Source organism: Electrophorus electricus, chromosome 19, assembly GCF_041902795.1.
Source record: "Electrophorus electricus isolate QZ-2024a chromosome 19, ASM4190279v1, whole genome shotgun sequence".
In the NCBI taxonomy this organism is placed as follows: Eukaryota; Metazoa; Chordata; class Actinopteri; order Gymnotiformes; family Gymnotidae; genus Electrophorus; species Electrophorus electricus.
The window spans coordinates 3,147,501-3,166,434 of NC_137515.1; the positions used below are offsets into that span (position 1 = coordinate 3,147,501).

Genomic DNA, 18,934 nt, shown 5'->3' on the forward strand with positions numbered 1-18,934 from the left:
ATCTTCACACCAGCATCTCACGTGCGGAAGCCCACGGTCCTTGTTACAGCAGCCATTCTTAGTATGAAAGAATCAAACAATCTGATTCTTATTTTAAAAACACCACATCCACTGTAGTAGAACCCAACAGTCGGACACACAAGCCAACGTCCCCTAAAAAGAAAAGGGGAATTCTTATTTATGTGGTATCCTGCAGAGTTTCTGTCCTTCAGCCCTCACTAGTAGATCAGAAACTGCCTCGGATCTCCCAGACGACGACGGATGTGCCTTCTCAGGTTAAGATGACGTTTCTGAGACTCACAGGTCATATCCAAGTACTGCACAAGCAACTTTCAACAAAAATAGAGCTACAACCACCTTATCAGCCTGAAATGTGATCTGTTTTCAAGACAGAAAGAAATAAAATTAAAAATAATACAATATTCATTTTCTACTGAGCTCTTCCATTACCACAGTATTTTCCTTTTTATTAATGCTAAGACTGAAGCATTTCAGACAACACAAGGCGAATGGTGAAGGGATTGTCCACGGAGAGGAGAAGACCAGGTCCTCCACCGCCACGGTCCTACAACACGCCGTCATGAGAGGGCCCCGTGAAAACGTCTCGGACCAAGCCTGTTCTTAAATCAGCTCTTGGCTTTTTATATTTTAATGAATTCTGTTAGACAGGCAAGACAGGTCTGAAACTAGATCAGCATCCCTGCAACTGATGAAGACGGAAACGTGTCTGCCTCGTACCGTGAGAACGACTAACCAACCTGTTTAAGCGGGTTAACTGGTCACGGCGATTTACACGCAAACAGCTGAAGTCTGAAGTCTGTGATCTGTAAGCGAGAGTGTTACCGTAGGACGCCACTGCAGGGAATCTGCTCTCAACACTCACATTGGGGCCTTTGGAGCCTGGTGTGTTTTCATCTTTAACCTACAGGGAGGTAACAGGAACACAAGCATGGGGGAAGTTAAATGCAGGCTGGCTACAGGCGCCCGTGGGCGGCAGGATTGCTTCAACCCTTGCTGCCAAACACACCAGTGCATTCTACGCGGCCCAGTGGCAAACACTACATATATATTTATGGCATTTGGCAGGCGCTCTTATCCAGGGCGACTTACAAAAGTGCTTTGTCATTTACTCATAGAATACATCCTAGCCAGTACAGTAGGTCAGAGTCCAATATACCAATGAACTAGAATACTGTAGTAATACGGGGATCACTGCTGATGCCTAGAAGTGCAAAATACGTAGAATCTACATCTAAGACAACGATAAGTACAGCGACAAACAATATCCTACAATAAGCACTAGTGTTTCAGTTACTCAACATGCATATGTGCTCCTGAAGGACCTGGGCACTGGGCAAAGTTAAACTGGATAGAAAAGCACGTTCATATCAGCCATGGTTACGCTCAGCGAGACGCTCAGCGAGACTCAGTGAGACTCAGTGAGACTCGAGGCTGAGCCAAATGGGACCTGGATGGGATCGCAACCGTCAGTGGTCCGGTCTCACCACAAGGGTGCGGCGTGACCTCGTTCCCATGCGAACACCCTCATTAGGTAAACCGCAGCTAAAACTGAGCCTGTGCGTGGCCGTTGTGAAGATTGTGTGTGTTTGCTTCTCAAGCCCGGATATGATGGTGGCATCTTTTAAAGCTTGAGTGAAACTCCGCGAGAGGTTCATGCAGTCAGTGAAAACACAAACACACACACTCACACTCACACACACACTCACACACACACACACACACACACTCACACACACACACACACACACACACACACACATAGAAAAAGAGAGAGATGAAGCTCCACTTTCCTTTTTTTCCCAGAATGAAAAGCGTGATGAGAAAGCCATGGAGACAACCCTGAGGAGAGGAGAGGGAGGAGAGGAGAGAAGGAGCAGAGGTCAGGAGAGGAGAGAGGGAGGAGAGGAGAGGAGAGGAGAGGAGAGGAGAGGAGAGGAGAGGAGAGGAGAGGAGAGGAGAGGAGAGGAGAGGGGAGGAAAGAGTGAGCAGAGGAAAGCAGATGAGATGGTAGGCTGATGTGACCAGGAGGATCTCAGGTTGCAGGTCTTCACCGTAAAGCCTCTGGACAGAGGGACCACACAGCAGGAGAAGAGATGAGCAGCTAGAAGAGGCAGAACAGAGGAGAACGGAGAGACAGACACAAAACGGGTCATTCCAGTACCACAAGCTCACTCGCATGTGTTTAGATTGATAAAACAGATCGAGGAGACCATACAAGAATGGGCTAATATTTGAATCACTAGGCTGTCACAACCCTTCAACTGATGGACTTGTATAGCAGTTTTCCCATTTGTTCAGTACACTAGCTGACAAGCTGTGCACATTTGCTCCACCACTTCAACTAGGACTCGTCCACGTAGCATTACCTTGTACATTACAACACTGTCATTACACAGTAGTACACTGAGAAGGTTATAACAAAAAGTGTCCCGTATAGTAGACAGATAATGATAACTTCATCAACACTAGGTTCTGTGGAGAGTGGACACTATAAGTAGATTTGCTCCATAGAATGGATTAATGTGTATATGACGGTCCTAATTTTATTGGCCTGGATGGGTTGCACATAAAAGCAACAACAGGAGATCCGTTTGAATGGCTTTCACAAGATCTTGACCACGTTACGAGACGTCTTGTAACGTGGTCAAGATCTTGTAAAAGTCTCGTAACGTGGTCAAGATCTTGTGAAAGCCATTCAAACTGATTTTTCCTGTCTCAGAAAAACCAGGTCCACCGAAGAGTTCGTGTAAAGGGTCCGCACGAGAGACGCTGACCCAAGTGCGTGACCCATTCAGTCTCACACTTGTAGCAAAGCTTCCATCAAATTCAGCTGCTGATCTCCCCTCCTCAGGCCTTTTAAGAACTTGGAAGTGACAGAAACATGTTGATGTCCTGTAAAGCGTGGTTGACACACACAGCCAGCACCAATCCACACCCCGAAAGCACGCTCACACTGACCAGGTATGAGTCCAAACGCAGACCGTAATGGCTGTGAGGCTCTATGATCACGACCAGACCTGTTGCACGGATCTCAGGGTAACTTTCATCAGCAAACTGTGGGTCACTATAAATAGAATCGCTGGCCAAGGAGGCCCCAGTAAAGTGAGAGGAGTCTCACTGAGGAGCATGGTTCTCTTATCTCCTGAACACACACATACACACACACACACACACACACACACACACACACACACACACACACACACACACATATAGCCCGGCGTCCTTTCTCTGATACCCCCATCTAAAGACGGCTGTAACCCCTACCTTCGAGTGGATCAGAGCTGTGGATCCGAGTGTGTTGGGTAGAGGTCCGTTTTCGGTGAGCTGTCCAGTGTGTGTAAGTGTGTGTGTGTGTGTGTGTGTAGCGTGGTGTAGGGCTGGACGTCACTGGCTTGTGGGGCAGTGGAGTAAAGTAATGTCTGACACTGAGTTCACAAGGGAGGGAGATTAATGGGGAGGAACAGCTGCCACTCCGTACAGAGGGGGCTAAAAATAACTGCCAAACAACAGCCAGACAGCTCTGTCGAGGTTACCCCCACACCACTATCTAATGCTTTTCCACCAACCCAACCATGTACATCTCTCTCTCTCTCTCTCTCTCTCTCTCTCTCTCTCTCTCTCTCTCTCTCAGGAGGAGGGGCTCACACCTAAGAAAGAGGCCTCTCTTCTGCAAGCCCCCGTAGTCCCATTACCACCTAATACACACTTTCATTTATGCCACATAGCTTCACGTGAGACAACAGAAATTCCGAAGGACGGCAGCAAAAGGAATCCAGTGAGGGCCCTTTAGTTGCCCCAGCAACACAGTAGTGGACATATATGAATAAAGAGCAATTACACTGGGAATTTAACCACTGGGCCCCGTGTGCTGTAATTTCATCCTTAAATGGTAACAATGCAATACAGATACTCTGAAGATGTTATTCTGTGAGGACAACCTACTTCTTTCCAAACAACTTTCTAATCTCTTTCTTATATTCTATTTTAGTTTCATCTAATATATTTGACAGTTTCACCAGGGGAAATTTGTTGCATATCTAGTTGCTGGTGAATAGAGAGTCTGATTCTAACCTGCTATGCACATGAACGAACTTTATAAAGTCTTTGGTTGTGCCGCAACTCACCACTAGGGGCTGTAACGTTCCCTTGAGTTTATTCTCAAGTTTACCGTTAGAGGGAGACATTTTTGCACCGGAGCCTTTATTCTAGCTCATGGACACTCCAGCAGTGGAAAGACATGTTTACAGTGATGTAGAAATCAGTACTTCAAATGGGGCGATGACAGTTAAACCAAAAGCAACGGGCTAAAAATATTTCACTTTCTGGCAGCTGAAGACAAGGCTGAGACACAGCACACACTTTTATGGGGACAGAATGACACAGCTACCTGGATGTGTTGTATAAGGGGGAGGGGCAGAGTTTTGCTGTCTAGAAGATAAGTGTGTATGAAAAGGGTGACTATGAATGAGTATACTATAGGCTTGAAATGAAAGCATGTGAGTGTATTTGAACTGCTTGTGAGTGTATTTGAACTGTACTTGAACTGCATGATGGCCTGTTTGCATAAAAGCTGTGTTCTGCAAACATCGTGGACAAATGAAAAAGGTGCCACGTGACCAGTTTAGGAGATCACCTTTAAGGCCAGGAGGCATTCATGACGAGATGAATCACTGGAAAAACTAAAAGACCCGTGAGCGTCTGGGACGGGAGACCCCCCCTGCAGGCTGCTCACTCCTCCGGCATCGCCCTGCACCATTAGTGAGATGTGTCATCACACTTGGCCAGCACACAGGGGTATTAGCACACGGGGTGAGAGCACACTGGAGGTGTTGGAGGGGCCATAACACAGCCAATCACGCAGCCACTTTTAAACGGGAGAGAAGGGGTGGGGACTTGTAACATCAGAGCGCCAATCAGAGCAAAGGCCATTTCTGTGAAGTTCAGCAACGGTGATCAACAGTAAACAGCTATAAATAACAATAAATGCTGACAGATGCTGCATGTCAGGCAGCGCAATGGCGCCGGATCACAAACGCGGGACAGAACATGACTCAGCTTCCGTAATAAGAGGGAAGCAGAAGAGACCGTATCCAAAAGGGGGTCGTGTGAGGACACAGAAGAAGGCCACGCCCACTCCGCCGCCTCTGATGTCCACGTTACATCCCCTCAGGGTGCTGCTCCATATGGGCTGTCACCAGCACCATCAGGGGTGATGCACTCACATACAAAGAGACACAAGCGCACGAGTAAAAGCACAGCTCTGCAACTGTTAAGACAAGGATCTCTTTGAACATTCTGTCTGACACACACACACACACACACACACATACATCTCTTACACAAGATTCTAATCAGCCCATGTGCATAGGTATACAGTATCAGACTTGCTGACATCATGTTCTGTCATTCAGCATTGGAGCAGGCTCAGGTTTCAGCCACTAGGCAAAAAAGGGGCGGGGCTAAGATATTAAACTCCATTAACCCCAGCTCCCCAGAATTCATGGCATTTCTGGCATGACAATGATGCAGGTCAAGGCAGCCGGCCCTCTCCCTGGTCCGAACCCCCGGCCGGGTCGAGGGACGGCCAAGCCGAGATAAACCCAGTGTGGGGCCGGACAGGCGGCTCGTCCGAGACCCAGTCGGAGTGACGTGCGCATAACAGGTCAACAAAGCGTGCACCCCAGAACCGCACGAAACTGTGACATGACTGAGTGATGACGGCCTGGCCCTCAATGCAAATGAATAAATAAATTTTTAAAAAACTAACAAATAAAAACTCCCATGAAGCACTGTGAGCTTTTCCTGTGTGCGTGTGGGCCGTAGCAGAGCGCCAGCATATGACGGAAGCCTTCATTTACACCCAGACAAAAAGCGAGTGACACTACATTTAAAACACGACATCAAAGCCAACAGCACAGCGGTGCAGAATCCCATCACACATGCCCAGTCCTTTGCCCAAGTTCAGTGTCCTCGAGGGGTGGGTGGGAAGAGAAACAGACAGATAAGAGTTAAGAGTTAGAATCCAGGGGATGTCCACGGGAGCGTAGTCGGCACACCTCGCTGTTGCGTCGGTCACCGCGAGATCCATCTGAGACGGGGAGACGAGTAAGCCGATAAGCCTCGCCGTTTGTCCTCAACAGCCTCTCCGAAAATACCAGCTGAGGTCAGTTCATTGTCTCATTTTCACCTCGTTCACCCATCAAAAGCCACGCCCCACTGCCTCGTGCACCATACGGGGGCCTGCGCCTTCAGCATGTCGCTCAAATGCTCCGAAATATGTGGAAAAGTAGGTATTGTGTGAAAAAGGATGTAATGTAGCGTGTTCTGTGGGCTGCGGTACACAGGAACCTACAGCCAGTCTTGAGCCCACCGAACATGTGGCTCCCACTTCCTGTCGGTCGTTCCTACTTCCTGTCGATCTTTCTACTTCCTGTCGGTTTTTCTACCTGTTGCCCTGTGGAAAGTTGCTAAGGTGGCCATGGTGGGTCGTGCTAGTGTCAAACCACTCTGGAGCCTCTACAGTGAATTTACTTGGATGAGAAAACCTTTATTTTGACAGCAATTTCTTTTTTTTTTTTGGCTTAGTTACAACAGCCTTATACTAAGAGCAGTAAAGCGCAGTGTCTTAGGCAGTGAGCTTTCAAGACATGATCACCCACAACAGGAAGTCCAAATACTGGTCCCATCCCTACTCAGACCACAATGAAACACAGTTAAACTGGACTGCCGGAACGAGGCTCAGGACGAGGCTCCCATTGGCCCATCTGGGCCCCGCCATCTGGTAGTCCCAACACGGTCTCACCCCCTCTGTAAAGCCAACAGCTCATTGTACAGGCTCTCCTCTTAGCAGTGCCGGTTAAACCAGTGCTTGTTAACGCTGTGTGATCACCACCAAACAATGCCGCAGTGTCAGAGCTCACAGGTGGATCTGCAGGAGACAAATTCCATCTGCTAACTTCCTTGTTCAAAAGTCTGCATGAAACCAGGTAGAACAATAAAGTATGTAGTGGAAAAAAAGAGAATGAATGATGTGCAAAATAATTGAAAAAGAAAAGGGAAAAAGAATCTTTAGCCCTCTGCTTAGTGTCACAGTCACTATAATTCATTTAGGTGAGTGGATGTAGTGTTTTCTGGTGTATGGAGTTATGTTTCATCTCAGAGATACAATTTCAACAGGTGTTAGTTTTCTAATCACATTGGGTAGGGCAAATTAAATAGGGTAAATATGTTAAGAGTCTTTGTAGATCAACACTTAAACGGCATCTCTAACCAGGCCTTCAGAGATTATGAACAGGCCCATCTGAAAATGTCTCCAACCTCGTACATAATTGTGCAGAACACTGGGCAGAAGTTGTAAAAACAGACAAAAGTCTGTATTTTGTAGCTACGGTTACCGTAATCCATTATAATCCCTTTTACAGCCTGGCTTCAGTGTTTGAAAACTGTTCTCTATCGTGAGCATGGTTTCGGACACAGGCTTCCAGTCACAGCTAGATTAATGGGCCAAGCACAGATCTGGTACTGTGGTTTATGAACACAAAGTGTCCAGCCCAATTCGTGTTGAGCCAAGGCGGGGGTTACAGCTGCTGCCAAGTGTACCCAGAGAGAGCCAGAGAAAGGCGCGTACAGCAGCAAATCCCCGGTGGTACGTGACTTTGCACATTTTTCAGTTCTGAGTCAGAGCTCAAAGGTTGGGGGGCGGAGCTTCCCACAGGTCTATCCGGGCAGCCAAGCAGTAGCGGTCTGGTGCGTCGCTTGGGCAGGGGAAGAGTTGACAAAGCAAGATGAAGTTTGATCGACTCTCTTTTCCAACCACTCACAAACTGTTCAAAATGAAGACATAATTCAGAGTGAAACTTTGAAGCGAATACTTTGGTCTGTTTTCGTACGCCTCTGATAACAGGTTTACGGGTTCTGAACGTCTTCCTATGCAGACACGGCTGCCCACCCAGAGACACAACACTAAACAGGTGTCTTCCTCCGAGCGGCACCCACTCACACGCAGCCCCCAGGGCTACAGCCATGCATGCCGCCGAGAGATAAGGCAGACGTGCCTTAGCTTGCTGACAGGGAGCCCTCCTGAGCTTGTACTTCACCCAGGCTTCCCAGGAGCCTGTGCATGGCGCATCAGTCATGTCTGTAGATACAAGGTTGAGGAAACAGACTTCCTAGAGCATCTTACACGCACACTTATCATAGACACTAGGAATGACCGGCATGCATCGTTTATCGCACACAGCCGGAACAAAGATTAGGGCAGCAACAGATAACTTGCGTCCAGTATATACTCTAGGGGTGTATATATGAATGATATGGAATGATGTCAAACAGGTTGCAATACTGCAGGAAATATTTTTCCCCTATCTTTCAACAACACATGTAGCACGTGACCTCCTCCAAACATCCCCACTGCAATTTTATTTGCATATTTGCATTTATTTTCACAAGACACAAAGCAGCGTTACCGAAATCTGGATCCCTAAAGAGCCCATTCAGGACAACGGAATAAGGTTCCTTAGGAGGCGCCCACACAAGTAGAGGATCCATCGTTGTTTTGGAGGTACTGGATAGTGGAGTAATGAGAAATAGATGAAATTTCAAAATAGCTGAAATGTAAAATAAATAAATAAATAAATAAATAATTTTATATATATATATATATATATATATATATAAATGTAAATGTTTTTAAAGTGTGTTTATGAAATGTCCACTTTGCTTTGAAGGCCACTCACATGCCACCCTCCCTGCTCTAAGAATAGGGCCTTCTGCTTGGGTACATCCCAGTGACCAGCAGGCTGTCTCCCTGATTACAGTAAACACCAGTTCACCTGCTACAAGCAGTAGAATAAAAAAGTGCCTTTTCCAAGCACATTTAAAAAACGTTGATCCCATCCTTCCACACGATGGCAAACATTTTGTCAAGAACCCAGAAACACATAAGGGGGGGGGGGGGGTGTAGAGAATGGCAATTGAACAAACAGCAGCTGTTCTTCTTGATGGGCCCCCTCCACCGACAGGGGGCTTGGTGGGGGGTGGAGTTTGTGACACTGCCATCTAAAGTCTTCCCGTCCCTGTGGCGAGCTGGAAGCGGGTCCCCCGCGCCCTCTGAACCCGCCAGCGGCGGCCACTGAGGAGCCACGGCCGGCGTCCGGAAGCCGAACAGCAGCTTTGAGAAGGGGGCAGACGAAGTGGAGACCGGAAGGAGTGGCAGCAGACGGACTCGAAAAGAGCAGAAGGTGGCGTCCGTCCAGACAGATGCTTCCCGCGTTTGGCAGCTGGTGTGCGGCCGTGATCATCCGTTACATAATCGAATCTAATCCAGCGTTTTTAATTAATGGAGGCACTGACAAAGTGCCGGAGCAGCCAAGGGACCCTGGCAGACTGCAGCGGGGAAGTTCTGAATGAGCGAAGGAGGAGGGAGCCGGGGAAGCTGGGGCCTTCCAAACAGAAGTGCTGAAACGACCGAAAGCAAACATGCACGGCCATGTTGGCTGCCAGTTAGCCAATAGGAAGGACAGGAAAGGACCGGAGACAGTCGTGGAGATCGGCGAGTCAGGTGTGATGCGGCGAACGCGACTGGGATTCAGTCCGCGCAACAAGGCACGCGTAACGCACGCACGGCAGATGCACAGGGGCGCATACAACGCGCCACGCTCCACGCCACAGATCACAGGCATTCTCAGGCCAGCGAAGTCCTGAAAACCTGCAGGTCCAGTTGAGCGGCGGAGAGAGAATCACGCTCGCCAGGGCCACACGACCAACCCGTGTGGGGCTGAGAACACGTGGCAATAGTCTCATGACATGCTTTGTCACCTGCATGATTCCTGTGAAGTCCTTAGCGGTCAGGAGAGACTCCAAATGTTCAGTTCTCTCTCCGTTTTGGAACTGCTCCCTGAACAGTAGAAACCATTTACTGAGACGGAAAAAAAACAACAACTCAATGTGTAAAAGCAATGGGTTTTCCACGAAGATGACTGAATGGAACCCAAAAAAAGAAGAGGAACAGAACATTCACGTAAACACAAATTCAACCCTACCGTCCTTCGCCTCACAAAACAGAGCACCGCAGCTGCTGAGATGTGTGATCTAGATTTATCAGATTGCTTGATCTTTTTATAGCGCTGCTAATTCTAGGTCAGTCCCCAAATGCTATCTTTTTCCCGTTCTCACGCCATGGTTGCGACCAGTGGTATCTGGGACAGTGTGGATCTAATGGGGAAGGGGTTTTTCTGTAGGGAACCATGAGGTATCTGAAGCTACCATCAAATGTCTCAGGCAATGCAGCCAATGACATGGTAGGCCATAGCAAGACCCTGTAGCAATGTTTTTATCAGTTGAAACTACTAACCAGTCACCACTGGTTATCGCTGCATACACTGGTGTGGTTCATGTATTTTCATTTGATAGCATCCGAGATGCCTTCTACAGTTTCTCCTTCTCTACTGGCGTCGCAATTCTCTTGCCCTCCAGTTTCACTTTGTGACCCCTAATCAGAGCACCTCTGTTTGTCGTCTGGGTACCATTTGTTGGAGGGTCTCTGACTTCCACAGCTGCCTTGACTGAGAGCCAGATGTCCGGACTGGGAGGAGGATTGCCCTGCTCCCAATACATACCCGGAGCAAGGAAAACAAAAAACAAAAAACAACCCGGCCGCTGATGGCCATACACACCATCATGCTGCTGTCTACAGTGTGAACAGAGAACAGTAAACAATAAATAGTGGGCAACGAGGACCCAGCGAGGACCCCCAGGAGCAAGGGCGGGAGGACAGCTGCACCGACCGGGTGGCAGGCAGAAGGAGAACAGGCCTAGAGACTTGAACAGGCCCACAGACCAGAAGCTCCTGCCGCACACACAAAGACACAAGCCTCGGGTTTGGACTTCAGAACGGTGAGTGATATTTGCCTGACATAAGACACAAGCAGGGAAAATTATGGCAAAAACATTAGGGCTTGTTTTACCCACAAACACCGGCTACTTCAAAAGTCATCTTGGCCCTAACAAACACAACATTACCTTTACATAACCCTAAAATGTTATTTTATATATATATATATATATAAAAACATTACAAAAATGTTTTTGTATGTGACGAATAAACCAAACTTGAACTTGAAATGATTTTCCACCTCCTCTCCGTAGCCATAAGAACACAGCAACCACACCTATTGATCTGAGTGAGGAATGTTTCATGACCTTCCACCGCGAGGGGTAATTAGGCATACCAGCATATGACTGTAAAATCTGTGACAGGCTTCCATTATCAGATCTTTAGTTTCCGGTCCAGTTACCTTGCAGACTTCACACCCTTGTCTGCAACAGCGTTTCTTAAGATACATGCAAGGAATCCTTTAGTCTTCCCAAAGACCTGAGTCATTCATCTTAAAGGGGAGGTTTCTCATAAACACGATGATCTGACGTTCGTCTAAAATGAATGCTGGCTTTTGATGCATGCAAGCAATAAACAAAATTCCTGCTAAGCAGCCTTTCTGGTCTTCTGAGAACCCATGGGCTGACACCAGGGGACAAACCTCTGAGAATCAAATCACACTACAATAAACATGCACTTCAAATGAAGGAGATAAAATGGACTTTGCCTCTGAAATTTCTCACATAATCTATTTATAGAGCACAGATCCACTTGGTTCACGGTCACACCTGCGTGTTCCATGCACACACACAGACGCACACACCACAGATAGACTCAGGTTCATCTCAATCCAGGCTTGAATGTCTGACACACATGCATGCACATCAACACACACACACACACACACACACACACACACAGACACACACACACACACACACGCACGACTGAACGCACACGCACGCACACACACGCATTCTGCATCTTCACACACTCGGCTCACTGCTCACCCATGTTCGTCGAGGGCCGAAGCCTGTCCCAGTTAGAGGGGCTTTGACAAACAGTTGTCCTGATTAGCTCAGGTTTGATGGGGTTGGGAAGACCAGGCCGCAGGGCGGTCCAAGACCCCGCTGGCCATGAGAGGCTGGAGGAGCCAGATACCTTCATCTGTGGAGCCAAGGTCTGTCTCCCTCTCATTACCTCACTCATTAGATAAATATATGTACACAGTTGTGTAATCTAATGAGAGTGAGGTAGACCCTGGATCCACAGATGAGGGCATGCACACACACACACACACACACACACATTTATTTATATTTTTTATTTATTTGTTTGCATCTGAAACACATAACACACTGCAACAGCAGACAATATTTAACAGTATATAATTAAACAGAGGTGTTCTCATACCTAAGTGTACAGAGAGTACACTTCCGCGCTTCTCATGCCCACAGCTAAAAAAACGTTCGCTTTCAAGCACAAAGTGAATATTTGCCAGTGATTTCCTCCGGTTTACTGTGTTTGCAGTGCAGTGGCGTGTGCGGTTATACAGGCCAACACTTCCACAAGCAAGCGAGACCGTGGTGTGGCCCACATACTCAAACTGGGCCATTCAATATGCTGGGCTAGGGAGCAATGAGAACACATGTCACCACATAAGAGGGGGTCAAAGCAGGGGGCAAGGCAGGAGATATCACACATTACAAACAGGGGCTCTAGGAGATATCAGGCATTACAAACAGGAGCTCCAGGAGATATCAGCCATTACATACAGGAGCTCCAGGAGATATCAGCCATTACATACAGGGATTCCAGGAGATATCAGGCATTACATACAGGGGCTCCAGAAGATATGGTGTATTATGTACAGGGGCTCCAGGAGATATCAGCCATTACATACAGGGGCTCCAGGGGATATGGGGCATTACATACAGGGGCTCCAGGAGATATGGAGCATTACATACAGGGGCTCCAGACTGGCAACACCACCAGTAGGGTCAGGTACTTCCAAGTACTCTGACAGGGAAATATTCAAATTAATTCAATGGATTTACAATCTACATATTAATAGCAAGTTATATAACTGCACTTTATATAATGTGTTTTATATGAAATGTGACATCTATTAATAGTCGCCTGGTTAATCAGTCATCTGAGTAAAAAAATGCTGTTTTGAGATGATCTGCATTGGCCTATTTTTTTTTTCAGCATCAGACCAAGTTTAGTTTTTTTAGTTAGTTGATAGATTTTTTTAATTTAAAATAAGTGCACTGCAGAGTGCAAATTTTATTTAACAAATAGAGACAATACAGACAAAAATACATTTTAAATAAATGTTAATTTAAGTTCAGCAATTTTATGTCTTATTTGTTAATATTACTGAATTGCTGTATTTTAAATTATGCAAAAAAAACCCCATAATATATTGTCCATTGGCCTCCCTGGTCTCTAAATGTCGGTATGAGTCACTGAATAACCCATATTGGTCATCCACTAATATGTACACACACACACACACACACACACACACACACACACACACACACACCCTCCTGTATGACAACATGGTAAGCATGAGGTAACCATGGGGGAATTACATTTAAAAAAAAAAAAGGAAAGAAACAAATTAATTTCAAAACAGCACAACCCAGAAAGCTGTGCGCACACACACACACACACACGCACGCCTTTCTTTATTCTTGAGAAGAGGCAGAGTAACTGTGTGTGGAGACACAGCAGAGCTGACAAGGTAAAGGGTTAACCCCTTCAGCTGGGTCTGCGCTGCCTCACTGAAACTCAAGCCTGATGATATCACGAACTCCACTCCTGACTAACAAAGGCCCCTTTGAAGTGTCAACTGTGCTGTAATATATAGCACATACCCCCCCCATAGGTTCACTTGCACTGCAACCTATCTCTGAACGTTTTTCTTACGTACGCTGCAGACACGCTACGTCTGCCATCTTCAAAGAGTGTCTGTGTGTGTTTAATGGAAAATTTGTGTGGTGTTATGTGGGAAATTAAGGTAAACAGATCACACACACACACACACACACACACACACACACACACGATAACCTGACCCATCACCCTCTTCCTATTCTTTTGCCTTGTACTGTAAACTGTTCCCCTCAAACAGGAAAGCGTAAGAACATAAACAGTACGCCATTTGGCTTCCATTTAACAACGGTAGCTAAGATTTGGGAGTGAAGGACTATCAGGATTTCCACAGAAAAGTGGCCCATTAGACTTAAAGAGTCTGACTGTGATCTGTGTTCCAATGTCAGACCCAGTCAGAGACACTAGCTGTGTCACAACAGAACACGCCGACTACAGAGGTCTGCCCCGAGAAGCCAGACAGGACCGAAGCTGTAGCACGAGTCTGATCAGTCGTAGAACACAACGCAACACAAGCCTGTTGGGATTATGTTGCTCGGATTACGTAATCTCAGACGCGGAGGACGGGCAAGTCACAGCAACGTCCGTATCTGGGGCGGCACGCGAGGTGCAGCGGCCGCTTACCTGTCCGGCGTCCCTGCGTGTCCCTGCGCTGTTCCGCAGCCAGGAGTGGCTCAGCTCACTCAGCTCGACGATGGGCCGCACCTTCAGGCGCACCGTATCGCCCGACTGCCGGATCATCTCCACGATCTCGTCCCGGCTCTTGCTCTCCACGTTATGGCCGTTGATCTCGACCAGGCGGTCGCCGGGTACCAGGCCCAGCGCTACGTCCCTGGTGCCGGCGCCTGGCTCGGCGAAGTGGACCACATGGCGGCAGGGCGTGCCATCGGGGCGCTGGTCCAGCATGGCCGTGCGACGCAAGGAGAAGCCGAAGTCACCCGTGTTGCGGCGCTGGAGCTCCAGCTCGCGGGCTTCGGGCACCTGGGGGGGCATCACTTCGGGCAGATGCAGGTCTGCTGGGAACACCTTATCTACCAACACGGGGACCTGGACCTTACCGAGAGGGGCACGTCTGTGGCTGACATATCTGTTCTGGTGGCCAATAACCTTGGCCTCTACCTTGGGGGAGGGGGTGGCGGAGTTGGGCCCGGACAGGCCCGAGTCTTCTGACGGACTCTCCTCTTTGCTTCTCTGAGAGAAGGAGAAGCGCTTCATGATCTGGCCCATGTGGGAGGTCTGCTTGGTCAGGACTCTAACCTTGGCAGCCCGCTCTTTGACTGAGGACTTGTGGCTAGCAAGCGTGTCATGGGGGGTCTTTGCGTCATCGCTGGACCTGCACGCACCAGAATCCTGGACGTCGGGACGCCTAGCACTGGAGTCCTTCTCGGACTGCACGTCCGGCAGCGTGAGATCGGCGGGTGGAGGGCGGACCACTTTGATGGGGATAGGGTTGGATATTTCCAGCTTGGCCTTGGAGTCTCGCTTGAAGCTTCCCCGGTTCAGGTTGAAGAAACCCCGCCGTATGCCGACCTCCTCCAGGCTATTCAGCTCAGCCTGGGACATCCTATCCTTCTTCTCCTTCTTTGTCCTGTCTCTCTCCTTATCCTTGTCTTTTTTGATCAGGTGGAACATGATTGGCTGCAGATCACAGGTCACGCTCAGCCGGTCCGCAGTTGTTGGTCCTGCACTGGAGAAGCTGTTCTGTACAAATAAAGAGTGTCAGAGTTGGTTTGGAGTCATATTTAATGTAACTTTAATCTCTTGCAATAGCGTTAAGCAAGGCTGGAGCTTCCTGCAGTATTTTTATCTTCCTTCAGAGAAGAAAATAGGACAGAGACTCAAACCCAGTTCCAAAAAAAATCAGATATAAAAATGCAATTAACAAAAGAATTATATATATATTTTTAAAAATCTCAAAAATCAAAATCAGAAATCTATAACCTTTTTATGTCTACGGTTAGCAACGCAGTTCATAAATATGTAATCGGCCGTACATGTCTGCGTCTCTAAACAGACCGCAAAGCTCGTTTAAAGGTGAGGGGTGAGAACAGCGCGCAGGTAACAGCCTAATGCGAGTCAGTGTGTGACGTGGCGCATTCCCATAGGTTGCCGCTTACCTTTAATGACAGGTACGGAGACCGGCTAAGGAGAACTTATTTCTTATCTCTAGATCTATATTAACATGGATTCTACAAAAAGCAATGCAATGGCATGGTGATTCATAAAAACGTGAAACAACTTCACCTTTTATATGTTTATTCTCCTCAGTAAAACCCAAGCTGCACGAAGGTCTGTATTTTCACTTCCTGAACATATTGAATGCGTATTGTGTGAATTTTACCCACGATCGTTGCAAACCCAGGATAACATCTGAATATTAGATTACATCTGAATTTTACAGCGACAAATCTGTCATTTCGATGTCATTTGTAAAACCTACTACGCATAAGCTTCTGAGGAGTTCTACAAAGTCTGAACTACGCCACTACATCACTTCACGGGAATGTTATATTACAACTATATATTTGTGCAAAGCAGTGGTGTGCAGATATTTTTGAATCAACTGACAGTTCAAGTTCGAGCGTAAAGCTCCCGCTAAGATTCTTTATCCTTCACGCTCGGGTCCGCCGCTGGCACCAGAGCAATTTAGCCTGCCATCCAAAATGAGCATGTCAACCCTTAAGACCAGCTAAAGCAAGTAAAAACTCACCGCTCGAATACCGTGCGGGTGGCCCCGGGGTGGCGTGTGCTCGGTGCGCGGTGACGGGAGCGCAGTAAAGAGCGCAGGACGGATCCTGCACTTTTGCAGTAGCCTGACTACTTGTGACTTGACGCGCAGTGGGGCGCCGGTTCGGTGGCCCCTGCTGGTCAACTCACTCGCTGAACTTTTACACTTTATCTGGCAATATTCAGTGTTCGGCTTCGGCAAGCTGAAGGAGATGAATGGCTGCTCATTGCGCTTTAGCGACCGATGAAGTGACTCGACACCAGCGCGACGCACGGATGCTGAATGTCTTTATGAGTCGTTGGCGTGTCGACAGCGTCCTCTTCTGGCACGGACTACGCGCGACATAATGGAGGTCCCTCGTGTGCGGGGCTCGTGCAGGACCCGGTTGAAAGCTCCACACCACGAGCCTCGATGTCCTCGCCATGGCCACGTACACGTTAGCGTTGCTTTAGGTTCCCCACGCGCTTGCTTTGGGTAAAAATAGATTGTTAAAGAACGATGAGCCCTTAAGGTACAGTGGACGGGGTCTCAAAAAACACAAACTCATCTGCATCTATAGCGGAATACATTCAAAATGTTTTAGTCTTTATATGTACAGAGCAAGAATCCAATTTTGTCATTCCAAAAATAAATAAATAAAAGCGTCCCAGAAACACTGACATTTTTTTTTTCAGATTATATTACAGATTATATTCATATATTCATGTATTCAGAAGTTTCCGTATTGTGTCCTTCCTCATTTATAAAAAAAAAAATCTTCAGCTTTGGAATGTTTGGAAGATATGAAAGATCTCCAAAACATACACTGAGACTACACTGTAGTCTGAAACTGTTGTTTTTTTTTAAATTTATTGATCCTTTAGTGAAATCCTTGCAAATTTTACTAGAAATGGACCATGGGGGGGAACAGTAGCTATGATGAGAAAATGCGAGGTAGTGGTTAGTCCAGGGAGTGTTTAGTCCAGAGAGTGATTAGTCCAAAGAGTGATTAGTCCAGTGGATTCTTTCATATCTTTTTATGCAGACAAAGAGGAAGTGGGGCTCAAAGGCATCGGTCAGAGGAGGTGGTGATGCGAAACACGCCCACACCGAGTTACGGTCAATTCCACTCCGCAAAGCTGGCAGCGACACAAACTGACGCTGAACGAGGGGATGAGGTGTGCAGCTCACACTGAAATAGGTCTAGCATCTCGAAGCCTATCACAGAATGCCAGCCCACCAAAAAGACGGGGTCCATGACGAAGCACAGGGCAATCTGGAGGATGGACGTGAGCAGAACCTGGCTCAAGGTTTCCGTGGGGTCTGTGCCTACCTCGTCTTCCTCCAGTAGGACAGCTGCCCCAGGATAAATCAGCAGACAGTAGGACCATGGGCTACCTGAAGAGTTACACTATACTCCGGCCCACAGAAGTGACGATGACGAACAGCTTAAAGCTATCAATCAGTTTCTAGAGCAGAGATGACTATCAAAGACCTTTGTGTCTTCAGACAGAAAACAAGTTGGGCACATTAGCCTGTGTTCAATTAATGTCGTATTTCACATTTTTACAACCTTTAAAAACAAATTTAAAACCTTATGTCTTAAATAAGGACAGAGTGAGTGGCTTATACATTAAAAATGTATATTATATTATCACATTCATTTCACCATTCATAATAAAGAAAAACACCAGGAAACATAGGTTTCTCAGCACAAACAAAATTATATAGATATGAATTATTATCTACAATAAATTTTTTGAAGTCATTCACACAGACTGGTTTACAGTATACACAAAATTACATTTCTAAATTGACTTGGATCTGTTCTTATTGCTAAATGAAACACGATTCTCTGGTGAACTGCCATGAATGAAAATTAAAAAAAGAATGTAATATTGCACACAAGTGGGTTTCTTCCAGAATCTAACTTACAAAATATCTACTGGAGCCTATTTGTTGCTGATGCTGTTATTATCAACCACTTCCCTGGAACATTATATTTAACACGTTAGCGCTGAATACAGGAGATAATCAAGGCTACAAGAAGGCATCTTTGTAGAAAATGTCATTCATAACTATACCTACAGTGAATTTAGTACTAAACTTTTGAACACACACGCGCGCGCGCATATATAGCCTATATAAATGGCTTTAACCTATGACTTCAGAAAACGTTAAAACGGTGCTGCAGCCGAATCGTCCTACGAGGGGCAAAGAAAAAACCCGGACCACCCTACAAACTGTGAATTTAACTTTGACGGGAATAAACAGAAATAAGCATTAACGTTTCTTTTTTAAAAGATGTGCAGATTTCAAGGTCCTCTCGCGACAGCGACGCGCGATTGATCAACTTCGTGCCGTTTTTTTTTTTCTAACGTCCCCAGAGACTCAACTGAACGGGACACGAAAAGGGGGTGCCGTGCACG

At 46.9% G+C, this 18,934-nt stretch overlaps 1 protein-coding gene across 8 annotated transcripts in view; it reads right to left on the reverse strand.

The window, feature by feature from the left end:
• Positions 1 to 17,049, reverse strand: part of myo18aa (myosin XVIIIAa) — a 66,635-nt gene extending 49,586 nt beyond the window's left edge. For 2 of the 8 annotated variants that reach the window (XM_081702011.1, XM_081702010.1), the window contains exons 1-5: positions 16,509 to 17,047; positions 14,423 to 15,499; positions 2,073 to 2,122; positions 1,811 to 1,860; positions 884 to 921 (exon numbers count right to left, since the gene is read on the reverse strand). In XM_081702011.1, coding sequence (XP_081558137.1) covers positions 884 to 921; positions 1,811 to 1,860; positions 2,073 to 2,122; positions 14,423 to 15,430 — 1,146 coding nt within the window. In that variant the 5' untranslated portion in view covers positions 15,431 to 15,499; positions 16,509 to 17,047. Of the gene's footprint in view, positions 1 to 883; positions 922 to 1,810; positions 1,861 to 2,072; positions 2,123 to 14,422; positions 15,500 to 16,508 lie in introns of all 8 variants that reach the window. The other 6 variants (XM_081702019.1, XM_081702016.1, XM_081702013.1 and 3 more) reach the window with 5 other exon arrangements.
• Positions 17,050 to 18,934: the final 1,885 nt, after the last annotated feature.